General features: G+C 39.1%; 1 protein-coding gene across 12 annotated transcripts in view; it reads left to right on the top strand.

The window, feature by feature from the left end:
• Positions 1-21,009, top strand: part of LOC123031600 (transducin-like enhancer protein 4) — a 158,121-nt gene that overhangs the window by 65,125 nt on the left and 71,987 nt on the right. For 6 of the 12 annotated variants that reach the window (XM_044446775.1, XM_044446770.1, XM_044446773.1 and 3 more), the window contains 2 exons: positions 1,585-1,659; positions 19,055-19,259. In XM_044446775.1, coding sequence (XP_044302710.1) covers positions 1,585-1,659; positions 19,055-19,259 — 280 coding nt within the window. The remainder of the gene's footprint in view (positions 1-1,584; positions 1,660-19,054; positions 19,260-21,009) is intronic. The other 6 variants (XM_044446776.1, XM_044446774.1, XM_044446781.1 and 3 more) reach the window with 3 other exon arrangements.

Genomic DNA, 21,009 nt, shown 5'->3' with positions numbered 1-21,009 from the left:
TTTAAATAAGCCCTGCTAGCTTATTTGATCATGCAAACAGCTCCTTCTGTGCGAAGACCATGGAACACCCTTGAGCATGTTTATACTTTTTGTGGTGGTTGATAATACAAAACTGGTATCTTCCAACATTACAGTTATGTCAAGGAAAATCCTGTTTCTTGTATCGCTTTATCAAATACCTATTTGGAAATTGATTGTAAAACATTCTTCTGGGTATAGCGCTAGAATAGCCTGCATCTCTCTTTTCCTTGAAGCATCAACCAACACCTTGGAAAATTACTTCCCCTAAATGAGAGATTCTTGTGACATCTGATCCACTAAGCTTTCAGTTCTGTTCTGTGCACAATTCTAATTAGTGTGAAATAATACAATTTCACTACTTAGGGTGAATAATAACCAGTGGACCAAGTTTCAAATGGGCATTATTTGCTAAATTGAGCACTATTATTTCATCTTTACAATATTTTCTCCCTTTTCATTAAGTAATTGCTTTTGCCTTCATGACTTAAATTGAGGAACCTATGAAATGAAGAAAACAAACAAACAAAAAATCTCTCAATGATCTCAGTGAAGTGTCTTTTCTTGCACTTTTAGGGCAGGGGTGGGGAGTTAAAGCTACAGTGTATGTGTAGATACAGGTAAGCCCACATAAGACCAAATCTGAATCATTTAATAGAAGGTTCCATTTATATATGACCAGTGTGACTTCCAGTAAAACATGTTCAGTATCACAGCCTTTAACACTCATGGCTATGGTGAGCAAAAGAGTCAAGTACTTCCACATTTTGATTGAAATGTGAATGAAGATTCTGCCTTCTATAGGAAAGAATGGAGCCTTCATATAGGACTATGTCCTCCTATATCTGAGCATCTTTGAAACAAGCCAATGTCTGTCTTCTGTAACCAGATTGTAGTAATCCTGAATTAGAAAACTTGTATTTGGCTTGTTTACATACAGACAAAAGGCCAGAGTATTTAAGCCATATGTTCTCCCATTTCTCTTTACTTTCCTTGCATTTAATTGCTTCAACTTTGGATTAACCCCTTTATTGACATTTAAAAAAAAATCAAGGCTGGAGCAAGTTTGGGGAAATTTACATCAAAAGTAAGCAAATCATGTCAACAAATCATGGAGAATGGGCACTAACATTTACTTTCTGACAAGGAACTAGTGGGGTGGGTGAGTGCCCAAATGCACATCTTGTTGTTCCAATACACCACTTCATTCACAGTATTCTGTTGACTTAAACCTGGAAAACAGGTTTACAGTCCAAGGCAGCCCTGTCCTCTTGAGTTAAACAATTGGTATGCTATTGTTGCCTAGTGCTCTATCTGGGAAGTGAGATAAAAGTTGAATTCCAGTTAATTGCTTGGTTTGGATAAAATAAACCTTCACTTCTTGCTTATCTTACAAATCAACCCAGAATTCTTGCTCTTTAAGGCACACATTATTTCAAGCCTGCATGCAATCTGAAGAGGGTTCTTTTTTAGTTTATTTTTACAGAAGAAAAAGAAATAGGAAATACTATGCTTAATTCTCTAGAAAGCAAATAATTTTATTCTGTTTCTAATCTTCATTTATAGCACCAGCAACAAGTGGTGCAGGCTGTGGAACGTGCCAAGCAAGTGACCATGGCAGAACTGAACGCAATCATTGGGGTATGTGGTCTTTCCATTTTAGCTTTAATAGTCTTTTTTTATTAGTTCACTTTCTTTTTTCCAAACGTTGCTTTTTGTTGTTAAGTTTAGTTCTCTCAGCGGGTTAAAAACATATTGGACACCAATGGACATAGCAATCCGGAACATCTGTGTTGCTGCAAATTGGTCAAGTTGGCCATTTGATGGAGCCTTCCCCAGCAGTGTAGACTGGGTAGTTAAAGCTTCCAAATAACCAGTTCATGCTGCCATTGACCGTATGGCCATTTCTCACTTTCATTTTCCTAGGGCACATTCTCAGAAATGACAATCAACTCTGAAATGGCTATTAAATAAACAGGAGACTCTCATCCCTGAGGGTACTTTGCCAGACATATAACTAAGACTTTGTGTCAATGTTGTTGTCAGCTCCTCCTTTACTCAGCAGAAATAATCACTTTCATGAATGATGTAAGGTGTGAGTTGAAAAATCCACAACTTCTACAGTCTAAAATGCCCCTTTCGATGATCTGGAAATTGCCAAAGCAGAAGACTAAGTGGGATGGTGCATAAGGTGCAGGATTTGTAGAAATTGTTCCTGCCAACCCTGCATCTAATGTATTATTTTTACTTTCTCAAAATTACCAGCAGCATGTCATGCCAAAACTCTCAGGGTGGTTAACAATAAAAATTCTATTTCAAAATACAGCAAAACGTTAAAAATGGCAAACACTATTCCAAAAGCAACAAATCATCAATCATAGCAGATAAATTTGTATATATTGGCCCTGAAATCTGATTATTTTCTGCACACTCTTCCTATTGTTTATGATAGCAGTGCCTTCTGTGAGTAAGGAAAGAAGCCAGAAGTAATATCTGCACAAGCCCTGAGATAGATACCAGACAGAGCTCCCCAAAAATGGCTAGGGAGTACCCCTGGCTCCTGCCTCTGATTATTTTCACAGGGCAGCATTATTTGCTCATTTTGTGCTTGCTGGTTTGTGCACATTTCAAGAACATCTTAGGAGAAAAACTAGAAGGTAAATCTTGGAGCCAAAGACATCAGTGGTCGAGGAGCCCCATGTGAATGATACAAATGGGTTGGGTTGGCTTACCTTGCCATTATACTGTGTGAAAGCAACTTTCGATTACATCTGTTCTATCTATCAGTGGAATAATAAAAGTAAATATTTCATCTTATCTTCCTGTTATCATACTGCTCGATAGTTTTCTCTTCCATTGCAGCACATCTTTTTGACCACTTGGCCAATACCATTGGAATAATGTTGCAGTGAAATCATGTCCTCTGCACTTTGCAACCAGGACCCAGAGAAATGCACTTAGGGCTTTGTCTGTGCATGTAAGGATTCCCTTTTTGTATCTCATCTCCTCATACTCCAAAAAGCTTGTCCTAGAGTGGAGAGTCCTCCTGGGCCAGTATGCACTGTAGCACAAGGGAGTGCTACAGCCTCCGGGGGAAATCTGGCCATACAGATGTGCTTATACATGCAGATTTCTGTGGAGACCAGCTCGAGGTCATCCTAATCACCTATGTTTGGAAATCACAAGTCCTATTCACAAGAAAGTAATTTTAAGGAATGAGGCATCAGACAATAGACTCATAGTACCCATCTGTCATTGCATTAGTTGGCCTTTGATTGTTCTAACTAGAATATGATTTTCTCTCCAGTTGTGCATCAACTAGGATATGATTATATCTCCAGTTGTATAAGAAATTTCATCCCAGTGTTACCATGTATATTCAACAAAAACAAGCTTGCCATGGGCATGTCAGGCTCTAGATTCTAGTGCCTAGTGACTAGAAGATGTACAGAACAAACTGCGGAAGTTTTTTAAAGGATCCTTTCTTAAAAAATAACTTTTAAAAATCCATTTCTAAAGACTGAGAAAACTGTTGGCTGTTCAGAATAGCCATATAAATAAAGGTGAGAAAAATCACTAATAGCCCATGATTCACATCTGTTTGCTGTTTAAGTCATTCTAATGAAGACTGCACCTTCCCCTTTTCTGCCCACTACTAAATGCTTTTTTTCCTTTTGTGTATCAAATATATATGAAAGTGTCTTTCAAAAAATGCAGTGTATCAAATACACTTTGAAATGCTAATTATTCCATTTGCTTCCATTAAAATTCAAATTGCTGAGTGAAGATGTGGATAAGGGTTGCTGAATAATCAGTCTGTAGTGAAGATATTCCTTCATTTATGCTTCTGACTTTTAACAAGGAAACATGGGCATTCTGATCATCACTGACAGCATTGTAGAGGAAAGTCTGATTGTAACTTGTTTTTCTTAATAGGCTATATTGAGCTCCCTTTCCTATCCCTCTGACCACAAGAAAATACCAGCAGTCAATTAAAAAATATAAATGGGAAAGAGTAACCTTTATTTCCTCTGAAGTGCCCCTTAGAAAGAAGGGGATGAATCAGACGGAGTGGGTTGTGTAGAATCATGAATAACATTTGTTGTATGTCTTTTACGCTCCAGTGGGGAGACTAGAAGATGAATAATTTCCCAATTAGTTTTCATTACCTAATAAAACTACCGCTATCTAAATATTCTTTGAATAAAATAAATTGCAAAAGGCCAGAAATTTTTTTTAAAAAAATACAGCTCATGAAAGTGTGTACATGGCTTTTTTAAATTTCTAGCGACTGTTTTTAAAAAATAACTTGACTTTTTTTTTCAGTCAGAGCACCTACATCTTGTGGTATAGAATGTGTAGTTCTGATTTGTTTCTTAACTGTTTGGGAAATTTTCAGGTGAAAAGCTTCGTTTTAACGTCTCTCTTAGTGTGAACTGTAAAGTGCCCAAATACATCTGTGCTTTCAGCTTGCTTAGAAATATGCTTGGATATACTTGGGTTCCAGTATCTCATACTGAGTTAAATATCATACAGTGGTATGAATATTTAAATGAAGAAATGTAAAACTAAATCTATGTCAACAAAGACCTGTAGGGAGCAATTCCATTGCAGTGTCTGAGGGGGCCACAGCAGTCTTTGGATTTCCAGTTCCAAGGTCGGGAACTGCACTTTGACTTCAAAGCACTGATGCCTCTCTGCCACCCCCTTGTAGCCAACAGGGCAAGTGAGGTCTTTAAGTTTGGGAAGGCGACCTCAAAGAGAGGAAGAGAGGGTGCAGGAACCTGGGGAGGCCAGGTATGAGGTATCCTGACAATTCTCCAGCCTCCTCTTCTCCCTTTTAAGATGTTCCAACTAGATGGGCATGTCTAGTGAAATGCAGAGGGGAAGGATGAGAAGGCAAAGATCATCTCTACTACTTTTCCCACTTTACATTGGATGTCCCTCAGGGGCTTATGGGCACCCCAATAGAACTGCACCCTTAATTTGCTAAATTTGTAGGAGGATGGCTTTTCCTCAGGAGGGGACTATTTCACTGAATATGCATTTCAGAGCATAAAACAGCACTCTCCAGTCATTTTCAGCACCCTTGAAATGATGTCTACAAAACAGTAGTATTTCAGTTACATGAAAACCATGGGGCTGATGCAGAGCGTGCTGCCTTTAGTTTATTTCCAAAATGGAAAGATAGAGTGTAAAAATGATACAAATAAATCAGAAATGTGAGTAGAAGAAAGTATAGCTCTTTGTAGAATAAAAGAACTGACACAGGGATAACAGAACTGAGCAAAAGGAATGATAATATGTAGTTCCATTTCATGAAAATATATTTATAGTGCGCTGTAGATCCTTCATAGCCTGATGCTAGGATTTCATGAAACCTAATGAAACACCTTGTTAACTTTGCAATATTCTGCCTTCATTGGTAAATGAACCAAACCACTGATCCATGCCATTTAAATGTGGAATACCGAAGTGAACTTGAAACATGGAGAGACGGATTGTTCTCTTGACAGTAAACTAGTTGTGTTTAATGGAATGAAACACTTATAATGACTTCTTTCACAGGTCATGTTCCATACAAAATTACTGACAGATTGACACAAGTTAAATATTAGCCATTCTTCTTAAAAAATTGTTTTTTGTGGAAAATGATGGGAGGAAGACATGTGTGTGTTTAGGGGAGTGGTGGGGGGGGGGAGAACCTATCTGTTATAATTTTAACAGCAGGCTAAAATAATTTGTCATTGTTCAAGTTCCAGACTTTTTATTCCAAGCTGCTCTTATTACTTCATTTAGTATCCCCTCAGATTCTTCACTGAGATGTTTTGTGGGTTTAATGAGTTTGTCTGGTGCAATACAGTTCAGTTGCACAATGCTACTAGTCTTTCCCACTTCCCCCTTTCTGCCTTTTTCAGATAATGTTATACTTTAATGTTCAGTCGGTTATAAATTGAGTTGCTCTTCTGCTAATGGAAGAAATACTGCAATCAGTGGATGTTCCAGCCAAAGGAAGATTTTCACCAGTTTCCCCTTGTGCCACATTCCAAGCAGGTCTGGAATTATCCTCAGACTTCCAGAATAGGTTAGAGAGTATCCTGAAGAAAAAAATACCTCAAAGGTAATTTGAGGTAAACCTCAGAGGTGCTCTGGATCCAAATCACTGAGAGCAGATAAAATAGCAATGTTTTAAACATTAGGGGTACAATTAATGTAAAATTAGTCACAACTTATTCTGATCAAAATAAATGAGAACAGCTAGCCATGACCATTTTTTCCTGGATTATATCCTAGGAAAGATTATGTGCACTGCTATAATAATGTATATTTTATAATTATATATTAGAAAAACCATATGATAAATATGATCTGATTTTTTAATCTCTCTCCCTCACACACTTGTACACTCACACACAATATGAGATGGAGAATGGTTTATAATCAGGCCACTGTGTCTGATTGCTTGCTGTGGGGCAGGGCAGAACGGACTAAGAGTGGGAAGGCTAAAATAATATAACCAATTCAGTGGACATGGTGGTAGTGGTGATGACTGAAAGAAGGGCCAGGAGCTGGTATTACTTTGCACAATGAAGCCTGTCTCCTTGTCTTCTCTGGAACTTGATTTTTCGTTATCAAATGCCTACCCTACCATTTTTGGGTGCAATAATTTGGCCTCAGAAAATAGACTTCTTGTTCTGCTTTATTACTTGAGGCCAGAAATTGCATAGTGACTCCTGGATGGGAGGAGTCTGAAATATATTCCTAAACACCAGGCACAGCTTCATCAAAGGCAGAATTTCCTATGCTACATTGCTTGAATTACAGGATGGCCTAGGCAGGCCTTTGCATCTCCCTCCTTTTTAAGAAGGCTAATAATTGGAATAAAAATGGGGGAAATTTAGGAGATGTCATTTGTGACATTCAGGTATTCTACTTTTTCCTCTGTAATTCAATAATTGCACTAAAAACTCTCTCATAAAGCCATAAGTAATGTTTTGCAGGATTTCACATATGCCCATAGAGTCTAATATTCTGTTCACACAGAGGCCAGCCAGCTGCTGCAGGAAACTCTCAAGTAAGACATTATTATTATTAAGTTAAAATAATAATTATTTATTGAGTGCAACAAAGCTTCCCACTCAAATTCCCCAGCAATTGGTATATATAGGCATACCATCTCCACTACTGAAATTATAGATATAATGACTCGTAACCACTGGTAGCCTTTTCCTCCATGAATTGGTCTAATCCATTTTTAAAGCCAACTGAATTGGTGCCATCACATCATCTTGTGGCAGTGAATTTCATAATTTAGCTATGACGCACCATGTGAAGAAGTAATACCTTTCATCTGTTCTGAATCTATCAGCGGTCAGATTAATTGGATGACCCATGAAGGGTGCTCATGTGTGTGCATATGAGAGAGATTATTGTAGTTAGCTTCTGCAATAGTGGGAATGGGATAATGTGAACTTGGAGCAGTTGTATCTTTCAAAATAGCAGTGAAGCAAGTAGGATATAGGTGGTCTCTCTGGCTTTATTTGGTCACTTGAGAAAACCAAACCATTCCTTTGTTTTACTTGCTGTACACATTAGCAGGTTCTTTGGGTAAAAATAAAAACTGAATTTTCATCCCGAGTACAGAAACTTGCTGTGAGAAGACCCCATTTTGATGTGGTTGGAGCTTCATATTTTTATTTGTGATACCATGTTGTTTATGAGTTACTCTTCTTGGAAATCAAACTCAGTCATAAAATTTTTGTTTGGACCCCCCCCCCCCCACATTATGTTATTGTCAGTGAGACCACTTCAGAATGAAAAGGAGAGAATTGGTTGGGGTGGGGGCAATAGTTTGGGTGGCCTTTGCCATTGTATGTATGGGGTGGGATGGAACTACTATCTTAAACAATTTGCTTGCATTACCTACATTTAGCAGTGTAACCTAAATTGGCTTCTGCTTCTTCAGTAGCTGTTCAGAAATTCAACAGGTTAAGCTTTCTCTGCAGCAAGAACAGGTAAAAGTGGATCTCTTGAATTCCTGCTATTTCTCTGAAAAATATAGTAATTATGCTAGGAAAATAGTTTTTAGCCTACTAGAAATTAACACAAGCCAATATAATTTTGCATACTTACGTAGAAACTACAGTTGTCCAAATGCTATTGTTAGTTTTTATATTATGATGTATGGTTTTATGTGATGCGTAATGGTCTAGTATTGTAGTATGTGTGTGTGAACTTGAGTGATTAGGCAGAATAGAAATGAAATAAATCTTTATATCTCATAAGCTTGTTCACAAAAAGCTTACAAGCTTTTAAGGTCTTCAGTTCTCTTCATCAAGTAAGATGTATAAAAATCATATTGGTAGAGGATGAAGAAGAAATAAACATAAACACAGGATGATTAGAGCTGAAATCATTATGTCTGTATAGTTAGATTAGGCTCCGTCAGGTGACTTGATGGATTCAGCCCCTTATGGAAGAAGATAGCAGATAGATTGGGTCACACAGTAAGGACACAATTCAGCTAAAATTGGATTCCACTGGTTTTAACCTACTTTCAAACCAATGGGATTATGAAGCACTTGATGTAGGCTGAACTGTTTGCTAAAAGCATAAGGAAACACGTGTAAGGAGGACTTTTCGATACTATTGTTATTTACTGTATGATGTGTTCTTGCTATTCGTGGTAACTGCAATCCCAATGTCGGGACTGAGGAATATCAGACTTGCTCTAGCTGCACTGCTGGATTTGATTTTTTGTTTGGGGTTGGGAGGAATGGTGAGGTGATTCCACAAGTGAAAACTCACTGTGCTTTGTCATGAAAAGAGATTCTGTTATATGCAAGGATCATTCCCTCTTGGCAGGCCTCCCTTCCCAACACAGTGCAAGCTCTGTCTCTGAGGTTCTGAGCACAGGTACCTGCTGTTGATGTCACATGTAATCAGTTCATGTGCTCAAGAGCTGATTAGAGGCTGAGTGGTAGGAAGGAGTGGCCATTTTTTAAATGCGTGTCAGCATGATAGTGAAAGCAGAGATAGCCAACCTTAGAGAATCTGCATGGCTCCAGAGAAGAAAAGAAAAGGTAAGACAACTCTAGCAGCAGCAAGGAGGAAGAAGTGATGAAAGGATCAACCTGGGAGCAAGACTTACAATAACTAGGTGCTCTACGTCGGGCTGCCCTTGAAAACGGTCTGGATACTTCAACTGGTACAAAATAGAGCTGCCAGGTTGCTGCCAGGGGCTGGCCGTTATTTTCATGTAACGCCGGTCCTCTATCAGCTTCACTGGCTCCCAATTGAAGTCTGAGCCCAATTCAAAGTGCCAGTACTAACCTATAAAGCCCTAAATGGCTTGGGACCAGGATACCTGAAGGAACGTCTCCTTCCCTACATGCCCTCATGCCCCTTAAGATCAACAGGGGAGGCCTTGCTCCGGGAACCCTCTTTGAAGGAGGTATAGAGGATATCTACTCGGAGGAGGGCCTTTTCTGCAATGGCGCCCAGACTATGGAATATATTCCCCAGAGAAGTCCGCCTGGCACCGACTCTCTACTCTTTCTAGTAGAGACCTTTACTCTAGGTCCAGGTAAAGACCTTTTTATTTACCCATCATTTTAATAATTAAATTAATTTTAATAAAAAAATAACATTTTACATAGTCACATTTTCTTTCTTTCCTCTAGTTTTGAACTGTTATTATTGAATGTTTTAAATGCATTTTATATTACTATTTAACCTTTTTTAAGCCATCCTGAGGCTTGTCACAAAGGACGGGATAAAAATGTTTTAAAGGAAAGAAGGAAGGAAAGAAGGAAAGAAGGAAAGAAAGAAAGAAAGGTTGAAGTAGGAAGTAAAGAGCCAGAGATTTGAGAGGCTGGTACTCCATCATGCCAGATGTGCCTAATGATCAACTGGCTGGCCATTCCTTGCTCTAGTAATAGGGTACTAATGGGAGCAGCCCAGAATTATTTGTGTGTGGGAAGAGCAGGGAAAAATCCTCACCAAGGTAGGACCTAGGGGTGAAAGAGAAACCCTTCTCCAAATGTGAGAACTCCTACCTTGTTTTGGTAAGGCTACCCATTTGTGACACAACTAAATGGAGTTAATCAAAATTTTGTAGAGAAAGGAAGAAGAGGAGGAAAAGGTGTAATAGAGAAAAGAGACGGATCTTCAGAAATAGCTCCATACCTTGAAGGGCTGCAAATCTAGCCAGGTGTTGGTTAACCTTTCCTGCATACCATTTTAGCAATCTGGAAGCAAGGTGGTCTGAGAGTTAAGCTGGGCTTCTGCTGTCAAGGCAGTGGGATTGACTCTGCAATTCTGCAATCCAGTCACCAAGTCCAGTGCTGAAATGTGTGTAAAATAGGCTATAATTCTGATGAAGCTCATATAAAGACATGTAGATGTCAGTAAAATTATCAGCAGTTCAAGGCACAATTTAAACTTTTTAATAACGAATGTTTTAATGCTAAGATTTAATTATTGTATCTGGCTGACCTGAACTAGCTGAGTAACTACAATAGAAAGGGCCTTTTAAGTGGCAATACCCTGTTTCTAGAACGCCTTCCCCGGAGAGGTTTCCCTGGTGCCTTTCTTACAACCTTTGGGCGTCAGATGAAAACCTTTCCTGTTTTCCCAGACACTTTAAACTTACCTTAAATTCTGTTTAAATATTCTGCTGTATGAATAATTTGCCTCTACTGTTTTGATTTGTTTGTTAGCCGTGAATTTATGGTTTTCAAATTCTTCTTATTAAGTACCCAGAGAACATTAGCAATGGGTATGCAACTACTGTTGTAGGATAAAATGAATAATGAATGCATATCTAGGCAGAACACTTTAGCTCTGGAAAAATCAGTAAAAACAACATCTCTTAGGGCAGCAAAGTGTCTTGAGCATGACCTTATTACACTTTTACAAAAGGGAGTAGTAACTCGCATTTTCAGAAAATCTTGATGGATGAACAGTCCTTCTACCACCACCATCTAGTTGGTCAGCTATTATCACTCCTGCTCCTTTTTTGCTCATATCTGTATCTAGTTAAAAATATATATTTGTGCATGCACACACAGTGTATTGTGTGCATACATGCATGTGTTTGCAGACTGCACACTGCTATCACATTCAACTGTTTATGTTGCAAGATACAAATGGAGGCTAGCACTTGTGTGCCTGTTTATCACTGAGAGAAATGTAGCAAAAATGTAAGAACCAGGTATGCAGTGATGTTCCAAAAAATACAATTTAGCACAAGAAGTGCTGAACCTCAATTTTTAGCAGTGACACTTTAATGATAGGAAGCCTGCAAAATTATTTGCTATCAATTGTGAAGGCAATAACAAGCCTTGGTGGTTTTTCACACTCTCTGTGTTAAGTGCTTTCAGAATGACAGCGTAAACTGTGTTAGAGAACTCCAAGGAAGTAAAACTGATTAAAATGTTCATGCTTGAATGGTGCTGATGGAATAGTTCATTTGGACTTTCTCTACCTCCTGCAGCTCAAGCTGAAATATTAAAATTCAGTGGATTTAAATCTCTCTCCCCTCAGCTCAGGGAAAAAAAACATTACATTTTAATAGGTTTTAAACTCATAATTCACTGGTTTGGAGCAGTACTATTAAATCTATTTAAATATTACTTGTATTACTAAGGAAATGATTTAAATGATTTTGCCTGTACTGTTTCTCATTCATATATGAATATGAAATATATATGTGTGTGTGTGTGTGTGTGTGTGTGTGTGTGAGAGAGAGAGAGAGAGAGAGAGAGAGAGAGAGAGAGAGAGAGAGAGAGAATATATCATTTTAGCAATCTGGGTAACTTTCAAACATTTCGCTTGATTAATATGATTATAGTACTTGTTTTGGAAAATTAAAAATTTGTTGAAGGCAAACGACTGACTTCAGAAAAATTGGCCTCTTGTATTGCATGTAATGAGCTGACTTTATTTTTTTTCTCCTTAATACATTAGTTGTGTAAGCGTCCTGGTGACTAGAAATGCTCATTTCCACATTTCGAAAGGTCTTGTCTTAGCTGTTTTTCCCAATAAGTAACCCATTGGTCAAAGCTTTCATAGGATGATGTTAGAGGGATCGTGGAAAGAACACTATGTTGGTCTGTTTTTCTATTTTCTGACATATTTGGAGTTTGGGAGGGAGGCAGAAATCTCAGGATAGCCATGTGGTATAGATAAGTGCATACAAGTTCTAATAAAAACTTAGCATCAGAGTATGCTATTATCCCCATGGCGCCACTGGTCCGTGGCTCATGCTGCTAAATGCTAATGCATTTCACTGATGCTTAGCGTAGGGAGGAATTTCTCTCTCTATGTGTGAAGGGGCTGCTTTTTGCCTTTCAAATGAGTTTATTCTTTGGGTCTTTGATCTGAAACAAAGGTTAAGAAATAAGGGCTAGGCTTTTGCTAGCATAATTTGGTGCAGCCCCGCTGATTTTAGTTGACGTACCTTGATTTATGCCAGCTGAGGATGTCTGCTTCTGAACCTATACTAGGAGAGAGGATTTGGCTGTCCCCATCGTTTCTGAACATTTTGATTTAATGCGCAGGGAGGGGAAGTTTTCATTTTCTCTGTGAATTATGGATGGTAACAATTTCAGTTTGTTTAGTAAAGCCATTCCTACCCAATATGTGCGTGTTCAGAGCTGCCAACCTCTGAGAGCCAGGGAAGGTGTTGTATAAATTAGTAATAGACTGTGACCTCTGTGCAACAATCACTTATTTTTCTGGCGTTTTATTGTTTGATCAAAGGCTCTGCCTATATTAAGCTGTGCTTGGAGCTTAAAGGCTGTGAAACAAATTAGCTACCTGCTGTATTCTGTACACAGATGGTTATGGTGGGAAAGCAGAATATGGGGTTGGCTTAATGGTGTGCCTTTTTCGTATTGCCTTTGTTTTCATATTGTAGGAAATGCTGAGAGATGCTTATTTAATCACAATATTTATTTGTGCAAGAAACAGGCTTGATGGCTTGCCTCAAATTGTGTCTGGAGCTCAATATTGTATTATTGTATTTAGAGACTTTAAATTAAATTATGACTCTTTCACTTGATGCCGTACCTTAGTATACTGCCTAATAAGTTCTGATTGGACTGTAGTATTTGCTATGAGTTTTACCCCCTTTCCTTCAATCCTGTTAATTTTTGGGTGCACTATGGGGTGAAGATACCTTCTAAATAAGTTCCATATATGGTTATATCAATACCATTTTCAGAAGACTGCTCATTTGCAGCCATGTTCCTGGGCAAGGTAGTTCTAGGACATAGAAATTAACTAAAAGAACAATACTTTGGTGTCCTTTCACTGCCAGACAAGGACCATTTTAGCTTCTCAAGTTTTCAAGATCAGATTTGCTTCATTCTTGTCATAGTTGCTTTATTACTTACATATGTTTTCCTGTTGATCCATTTTTCTACTTATTTGTATATAAATCATTTTTATTATGAGTCATCTTGAGAGCTTAATTATAGAGTAATACATGAGAACCTAAATAATAAAAATAAAATTTAAGACCATGTTTTGCTTTGAACAGATATTTGGACTTTGTCTTGGTGAGCCTGGCTGTCCCCCCCCCCCACCCGTCCACGTAAATATGGGTAGTATGATGGATGGGCTTCGATAGGCAAAAACATTGCAGATCCTTACTTAAAAGGCAAACCCATCAAAAGTAAATGTTGGCAAAGCCTTATTTATTCCTTTTTCCTCTTTCTAAGTTTTGCATGGGAGGTGTAAAGCAAACCAATACTCTGTAATGTTAAATGGATGGCTGCTATCTTGCCCTGTCACCCCAATCAAAACAGCGTGTGGAAGGAATGCAGCTACATGTGTTACTGCAATTGAGAGACTGTAGCAGATAAATTCATGCCTTTCCCCAGTCAATAATACAAACACTCAAAAATTATACTGTGTAAAGTTAGAGATTTCACTGAGAAACTCAAGTTCTCTTTGCACACTTTGAGAACCAATGGCTTTAAAATGAATGTACATGTTTCCTAATATGCTGGGCTACCCTGTTGTGGTAGGCCTTCATCTGAGCAATAGATTTCAGTCCTAACTCCCAAAAGTGCACACTGTCTTTAAGGAATGCAAAATCTTAGCAGAAATGAAGTCCAGTCAATGTGGGGGAAGGCTTATGATGGGCACTGTAAGAAGCCCATGATATGCTGAGATCACCAACTGTTTTAATGGCTGAGTGGAAAAAGTTTTGTTCATCCCCACCCGCATTATGAACATTTGATTTTTGCCCCAATGTGAATGTTCCCAGAATGTTTTTTTTTCCTGTAAGATGAAATATTGCTGAATTTCCTGGCTGTGTATACTTCTGAAAATCTGATACCATACCTTTGTAGGGAACCACAGCAGTTACCTTTGCTATGCAGCATTTGATGGAATAAAGCAGTCTTCTTTAATCTGGCATCCTCTAGAGACTACAGATGGTCATGTTGACTGGGAGTGATGGCAGTTGGACCCCAACACAATTGCTCCAAGAACTTGTAGTCACAGGGTTAAGAGGTTAATACCAGTTTCTGGGGAATGGAGGGGGGGCTATTTATGAATTCTAGATCTTGAACATATCCTGCTCATGTAATAAAGGATATGCTCACCTAAATCATAGTCACCACAAACAGGAGTTGTTAGGCATGGACATGTTCTATGAAATTTTAAAATTTTAGGAGACGCCTTAATAAAACTACACACTTCACCCCTCAGCACCACCCAGTTTTAGCTAGTAATGCTTTTTCCCACTAGTCAAAGAGGCCGGAAATAAAGGTGAGACTGGGCCACCTCTGGCCCCAACATTTTAGCACTGGTGCCATGACAGTCAAGCTTCCTTCAGGACAAGTAATTAATGCAAGGCAGCAAGGTGAGATGACTCAGATTCATCCTAGAGAAAGGTGGCAAAAGGACAACAAAACTCTTCTGATCCAGGTCATTGGCTGAATAGAGCCCCACGTAGGTACTCTGTGTGTGAGTGTAAGTAGCATGCAAGGAATAGGGAGCAAGAACTCGAGTGCAAGCTCCGGCTGCCATCCGTCACTGTTCTTGTGATCTCTACACATTGAGGGCAAGCTTCTGCAGTAGGGAGCCTTTTTGACCCTGTACACTGGGGAATCGTGATTCTAATTATCTAACTATCACGTGGAGAGTATGAAGAACTGCAGGGAAGGAGGGCAGCTCTCTTTCTTAGCCACACATCTTCCATCATACTACTAAACTCAAAAAGGAGCACCTGCATAAGCTTAGGAAGAGTCCAGAGGTACTACCTGGCAGAAGCATGGGTGAATGTTATCACCAGATGTTGTTGGAATGTCATTTCCGTCAACCATAGACGGGATTGTCAGTATTAATAGATGATGGGAGTTATAGATAAGCAACATCATTGCCCCATTCCTGATCTAAAGGGTCAGTAGCTGAATAGCAGATGAGTGTTCATTCTTCATTCAGTAATATTGGAAAAGTCAGAGGGAAGATGCTCTGTATACTTCTGGCCTCCACTAAATATGGGCTTGGAGAAATGTGTGTGTGTGTGTGTTTGAGGTGTATGAAATTCATCTTAGCAGCTTATCATTGTTAGTGTGTCTAATCTTTTGGAATCTTATTTGTCCTTCCTCATGTTTTCTTATAACTTTCTAGGTTTGCTAGGTTCTCTTCTTCCCAACCCATACCTCTGTTCTTTTACTTGTTTTGTATGCAGCATGATTTGAATTGTAATACTAATTAAAGGGTGTTTTAATTGGATGTGGCCCCTATTTTCTGGCCAGCATGGAAAGGACATACATACAGCATGCGTGTGGGTTGAGTTATAAAGTGAGGTTTTTGCAAGATTAATTTGTCAGTTAACATTAGAAATGTCTCTGGGTTGGAGGAGGATGTTAGGGCTGTTTGGATAATGGCAATGAGCTTTCAGGGTCTATAAGGGGAAAAGCACTAGATTACTCTGGCATGGCACTGCCTGGAAGATATCCAGTAGAAACCTGAATCCTTTCCAGGAAAATAGGCTTTTGAATGTGCTGACTCTAACAAGAGAACATTAGAAGCTAATTTGTCCATGGTTTATAAGCACATTGTGCTTTTAATTTGATCTTTTTTAGATATGTAGGGAAGGGTTTTAAGCTTTCTATCAATATTAAAGATCTTACTCTTAGGAAATGGCAGTGAAATCAATATTAAAGTTAAAACACTTCTTCTGTCACCCCTCTTTCCCCCGCCCTCCAGATTCTCTTAAAATACACCTGAAGTGAGGCTAATTCTCAATCTTATATTTTTTTTCCTGGGGATAGATACAGATTATATTAAACACAAAGTCATTTATGGGTGGATGCAAATTTCATGTGTTGCTGTGTCAGATGTGAATGAGGTAGGTGTGAACAATTTGACCTGCCCTTTTAAAATAAACTGGGCTCCTGCTTCCAAGGATTTTAAAGTGAAATGTGGCACATTCCATGTGTGCATACACTTTTGCTCAACTAGAGACTTGCTATGCATATTGAAGTAGAAAATGTACAGTGAGGGTTGGCCTTCAGTTCAAAAACCTTGGTCAATATACTTGACTCCCGCAAATTAATTCAGAAATGACTGCCTGAATTTCACCTCCCTTCTAAAAGGTAATTAAATGCTGTATAATACTGATACATTGGTGTTCTGTGCTGCTGGTATTATAGCAGTGTACAGTTGTACTCAACAGTTGATCCAAAAGATAACTTTTGTATGTCTGCGAAGTAACAAGGTATAGGCATAAGACTGCAGAGAAGAACACTGAATGCTGCCTGATTTATGATGCACTATTAGCATAATTTGATAGCATTTTGGCATATCTTCAAGCTAGTACAAATTATGTATGAATTGTGTACTAATATGCACTAAAGGTAGGATGGGAATGGTTGTATCATCTCAAGTCCGTGCTACATATTTTTAAAAGTCAGTTGTCCTGCCTTGCTTTAAAATATGCATGCTGGGGAAAAGAATCAAAAACCCATCCAGACAACATGACACTGCTGATTTTCCCTCAGGCGCACTCAAGAAAACAGTTGTGGATGTGCAGTGGCAGACTTAAGGGAGAAGTGGGAAAATCCTCTGGGCCTAATCAGTGGGTGCATAAAATCTTGGTTTGGTCTAGAGGTGGCTGTAGACAGGGAAGGTGTTGACCTCTGAAATTTGTTTATAACTCCCTGCGAAGAGTCTGTTTGCAAAGGCTCTGGCTGTGGTCAAGGCCCGTACATGAGGATGGCATCTTTGTTGGCTGTGCTAGAGAGAATCACCATGATAACATGGGGTAATTCCCTTGTCTAGCTGGCAATAGGAAGGGGTTGTATAATTTGGATCACAAATGTCGAAGGAATATTCCAGTATTTGACATCATGGTCTGGAAAGTGATTTCAAGCTTACTTTCTGTTTCAGCAGGAGACAACTTGTTAGTTTTTAAATTTTGGCCTGCCCCATATTCTGGAACTAAACATTGATTTTAGTTCAAACAGAACCTGATCTTCTTTCCAAAACTCTAGAACCATATGGATTGTAAAACTGTAAATCTGATCACTTGTGTGCCTGATTCCAAGCCAGGGTGAAAGCGAGAGGTAATTATATATAGCTTTTTTCAGATAATGAATTTGATTGCAAGGTAAGATTTGCAAATAGTACAGAGTTGCAATTTAGATAATAGGCAGGGGAAAGCCTTGGAGTTTTGAAGGGGGTGTTTTTGATGCTTGGTAATGCTGTTGTTTGTTTTTCAAAAGGGACAGGGCCATTCATAAAGGAGAGGAGACAGCAAATGAGACTCGATTTGCTTAAATAACATGGTTTTTGAAAGTGAAAGCATATTTCAAAGCCATTCTGTGAATTGCTTGTTCAACAGTGCAGGGGGAGTGGGCTATTGTCAGTGCCAGGTGTGAAGTGAAGCAGTCCCCTGTTGGGATAGATTGAGTATGACATGCCTCCCTCTACCACCTTCTCTTGCTCCCCACTCTTCTCATTCAACAGCATCAACATACCATCTACCCCACAATGGTTAGCATGGTAGAAGCTTGATGCAGCCTTAGCTGAGGTCAAGCACTCCAATTCGAACCTCTCAAGGGCTTTCTCAATGTGTTGCCAGTGTACTGGTAAAAATGACTTTAAACTCTTGTCAGCGCAGTTACTGGTGCATGCATCACAGTCCCACTCAAATAAACCTGTCACAACACAGAGTCAGCAGCTAGAGAAGAGTACAAGGGCAGGCCTCTAGCTTTTCATTCGAGCATCACTAAACGTGCACAGAGTGCCCAATTATTTCAGCATTATTGAGCAAGCCTACAGGAGGACCCAAGCCTTGCTACATTAGATTTTCTTTAGTAATTTGCTCAAGTACCGCTGAGGACACTTAAAGGACTTAAAACGGTGGCTGCAACCAGTTTCCTTTTCTGGATTGTTAATTCAGGTTTCCTCTTTCAAATTAACTCTCACTGCATGCTGTGTGGCAGCTCTGGGAGAATTGTTTAACGCTAATTTTCTCAATTTTCAGCTTTCCTGTTACGAAAAAAAAAAAGGAAAGAAGCAAAACTTTATTACCACTTTTATAGTTTTCTCATGTATTTTGATTAGACGTGTGTATCTGTGTATAACTGCTCCTGGAAGAATAATGTTGAAGGAATTGCACTTTGGAATGTCAGGGTTTGGGGTGGCTTTGTTGTTGTCCTTTTGGGGATAGTGCAGTTGAACCGTGGATTAATAAAGGTGATAATGGGCAGCCTTCCTCCTTTCCTCTCCACCATTTTGTTCCCAAATAGAGTCCTTGATTCAGGCCATATGTCTTTACTTGTTTTCTGAACAATGCATGATTATGCATTTCAGCCATGAATAACTTCGTCCTATGTCTTCACCCTGTCTTGAGGTACTGGCACTGTATTTAACTGGTGGATTAATTTGTAGCCAAACAGGGACACTGGTGGGTTGAGAGCCCTTGAAAGCACAAGACAGCACATGGCTAACAACACTTGCGGTGCTCATTCTGGGAACAAATTCAATATCTATGTTTAATTTTTCACAGCAGCAACAACTCCAGGCCCAGCATTTGTCACATGGACACGGTCTCCCTGTGCCTCTCACACCACACCCTTCTGGATTGCAGCCACCAGCCATCCCACCCATTGGCAGCAGCGCTGGCCTTTTAGCCTTGTCGAGTGCCCTTGGGGGACAGTCCCACCTCCCGATCAAAGATGAAAAGAAACATCATGATAATGATCACCAAAGAGGTAGGAGAGGCTTCACTAGTCTCATACTCACATGTACAGTATGATGATTTGTGGGAAAGTTGGGGTGAATAACAGAAGATTTGTTGAGTTTCCAACAAATACTCTTAACTTTTTCAAATTCTCAAGCCACTTTCAATTAACCAACACTCTCTTTCTCTCCTAAATGCTCTGTCCATTCTGGCTTGCTGCCCTGTATCTCCTGAACATGTAGATAGTGCCATACCACCTCTCTCCCTCGCCTGAAATGTTTCCCTAATACCAATTTTCCTTGATATTGTGTGTATCTCCTTGAACATTACCAGCTGTAACCAAGCTTAAAGCATATGTAACTGCATCTGCCCACTTTTGTCACTCCCTCCCCTCCCCTCCCTTCCCCTCCCTTCTTTTGTTTTTCCCCATTGTCTGTTTTAAGCTGTACATTCTTTGGCACAGGGACCCTTCTCCTTTGCCATGTTAACTTTATATGGAACTAGTAGGAACAAACCAGCCTCAGTGTCTGCCTCATGTGTAAAGAGATCAAAAGCAACTGTTGTTGATTTAGAATCAGCCACACTTCCATGTGATATCTAAACTGATTTTCTAACTACTGTTAGTCAACAACCAGAACAACCACACCTGTTTTGGATTCACATATATTTTTTCTATTCTTATAATAAAATAAATCACACATCCCCTGGTTCACATGTCATAGGGAATAGTGGCTTAGTTCTAAACTGAAAGAAGAAATGAGCCTTAGGTTTAGCATTATGTTTGAACTGGGCCATTGTGTAAAAAAAAATGGCAGAGAATGTATAGCTGTTAATCTGTGCTATAGCACCAAGATCATTCAATCTAGACACTTGAACCTTAATATACATTCTAAGGGGACCACACTGTGTGGACTTAAGAGTTACTTTGTTTGTGAAATGTATTAATCAGTGTAAACTGATTTAAAACTGTTGATGCAGTTGTAGATTCTAGTAACATCCTCAGCCGCTGGAAGAAACTTCTATCATCATCATACAGTTTTACAGTGCACATAGTTTGGGACCAAGGAAGATTAGTGGGCCAAAGCACTATATATGCTTGCACCCCCGGTGGGGGGTTAGCCCTCCCTCAGGGGAATGGCGTGAACAGACCCTTCCTCAGGTGGCCATAGCAATGTGCCATGTAAGAGGCTGGACTTAGATGTGTCAGAATTTGTGGCTTCACTCCGATGGGATGAATATAATGGTGTGCCCAATGCTTAAGATCTGTGTATACTTGCTGGAAGGGTTCAGTGTAGCAAATGAAGAAAAGTTCCCTACAGAACTGGGTGCATTGGCTAGTAATGAATAATATCTTACAACATCCTCACTTCTGCAGGTGCATTAGTACCACTGCTCTGGTTAGACTTTAGAAATTTCAGTGGATGGTAATGCAGAGAGATAAAGATGGAATATTGTGCTTAAGAACTGTGTACTTTATCTGCATCTCTTGTCTCTGGGAAAAAAATGCTTATCCCTATATTGCACCTTAGATTCCTAAATTAGTGCTGTAGTATTGCCAAGTTTGCCAGTCAACCAATATATCCAAATATATTAAAGCATATAGAATTTGTTGCTAAATTTTGGGTTAAAGGATATATTCCAATTGTAGATTCAAGTGTATAATATGTAGAATATTAATAATTATAAAGAAAGTGAATACCTCAGACTTGGGGTTTCTTTTTGTTTGTGGTTTAAGAAATACATACTTCTCTATTAAAATAACTTGTATTTGTCTCTGTCTT

The sequence above is a fragment of the Varanus komodoensis genome, unplaced genomic scaffold (assembly GCF_004798865.1).
Source record: "Varanus komodoensis strain SLA01 unplaced genomic scaffold, ASM479886v1 scaffold5, whole genome shotgun sequence".
NCBI classification, from domain to species: Eukaryota; Metazoa; Chordata; class Lepidosauria; order Squamata; family Varanidae; genus Varanus; species Varanus komodoensis.
This window is presented reverse-complemented; position numbering and strand designations above follow the sequence as displayed.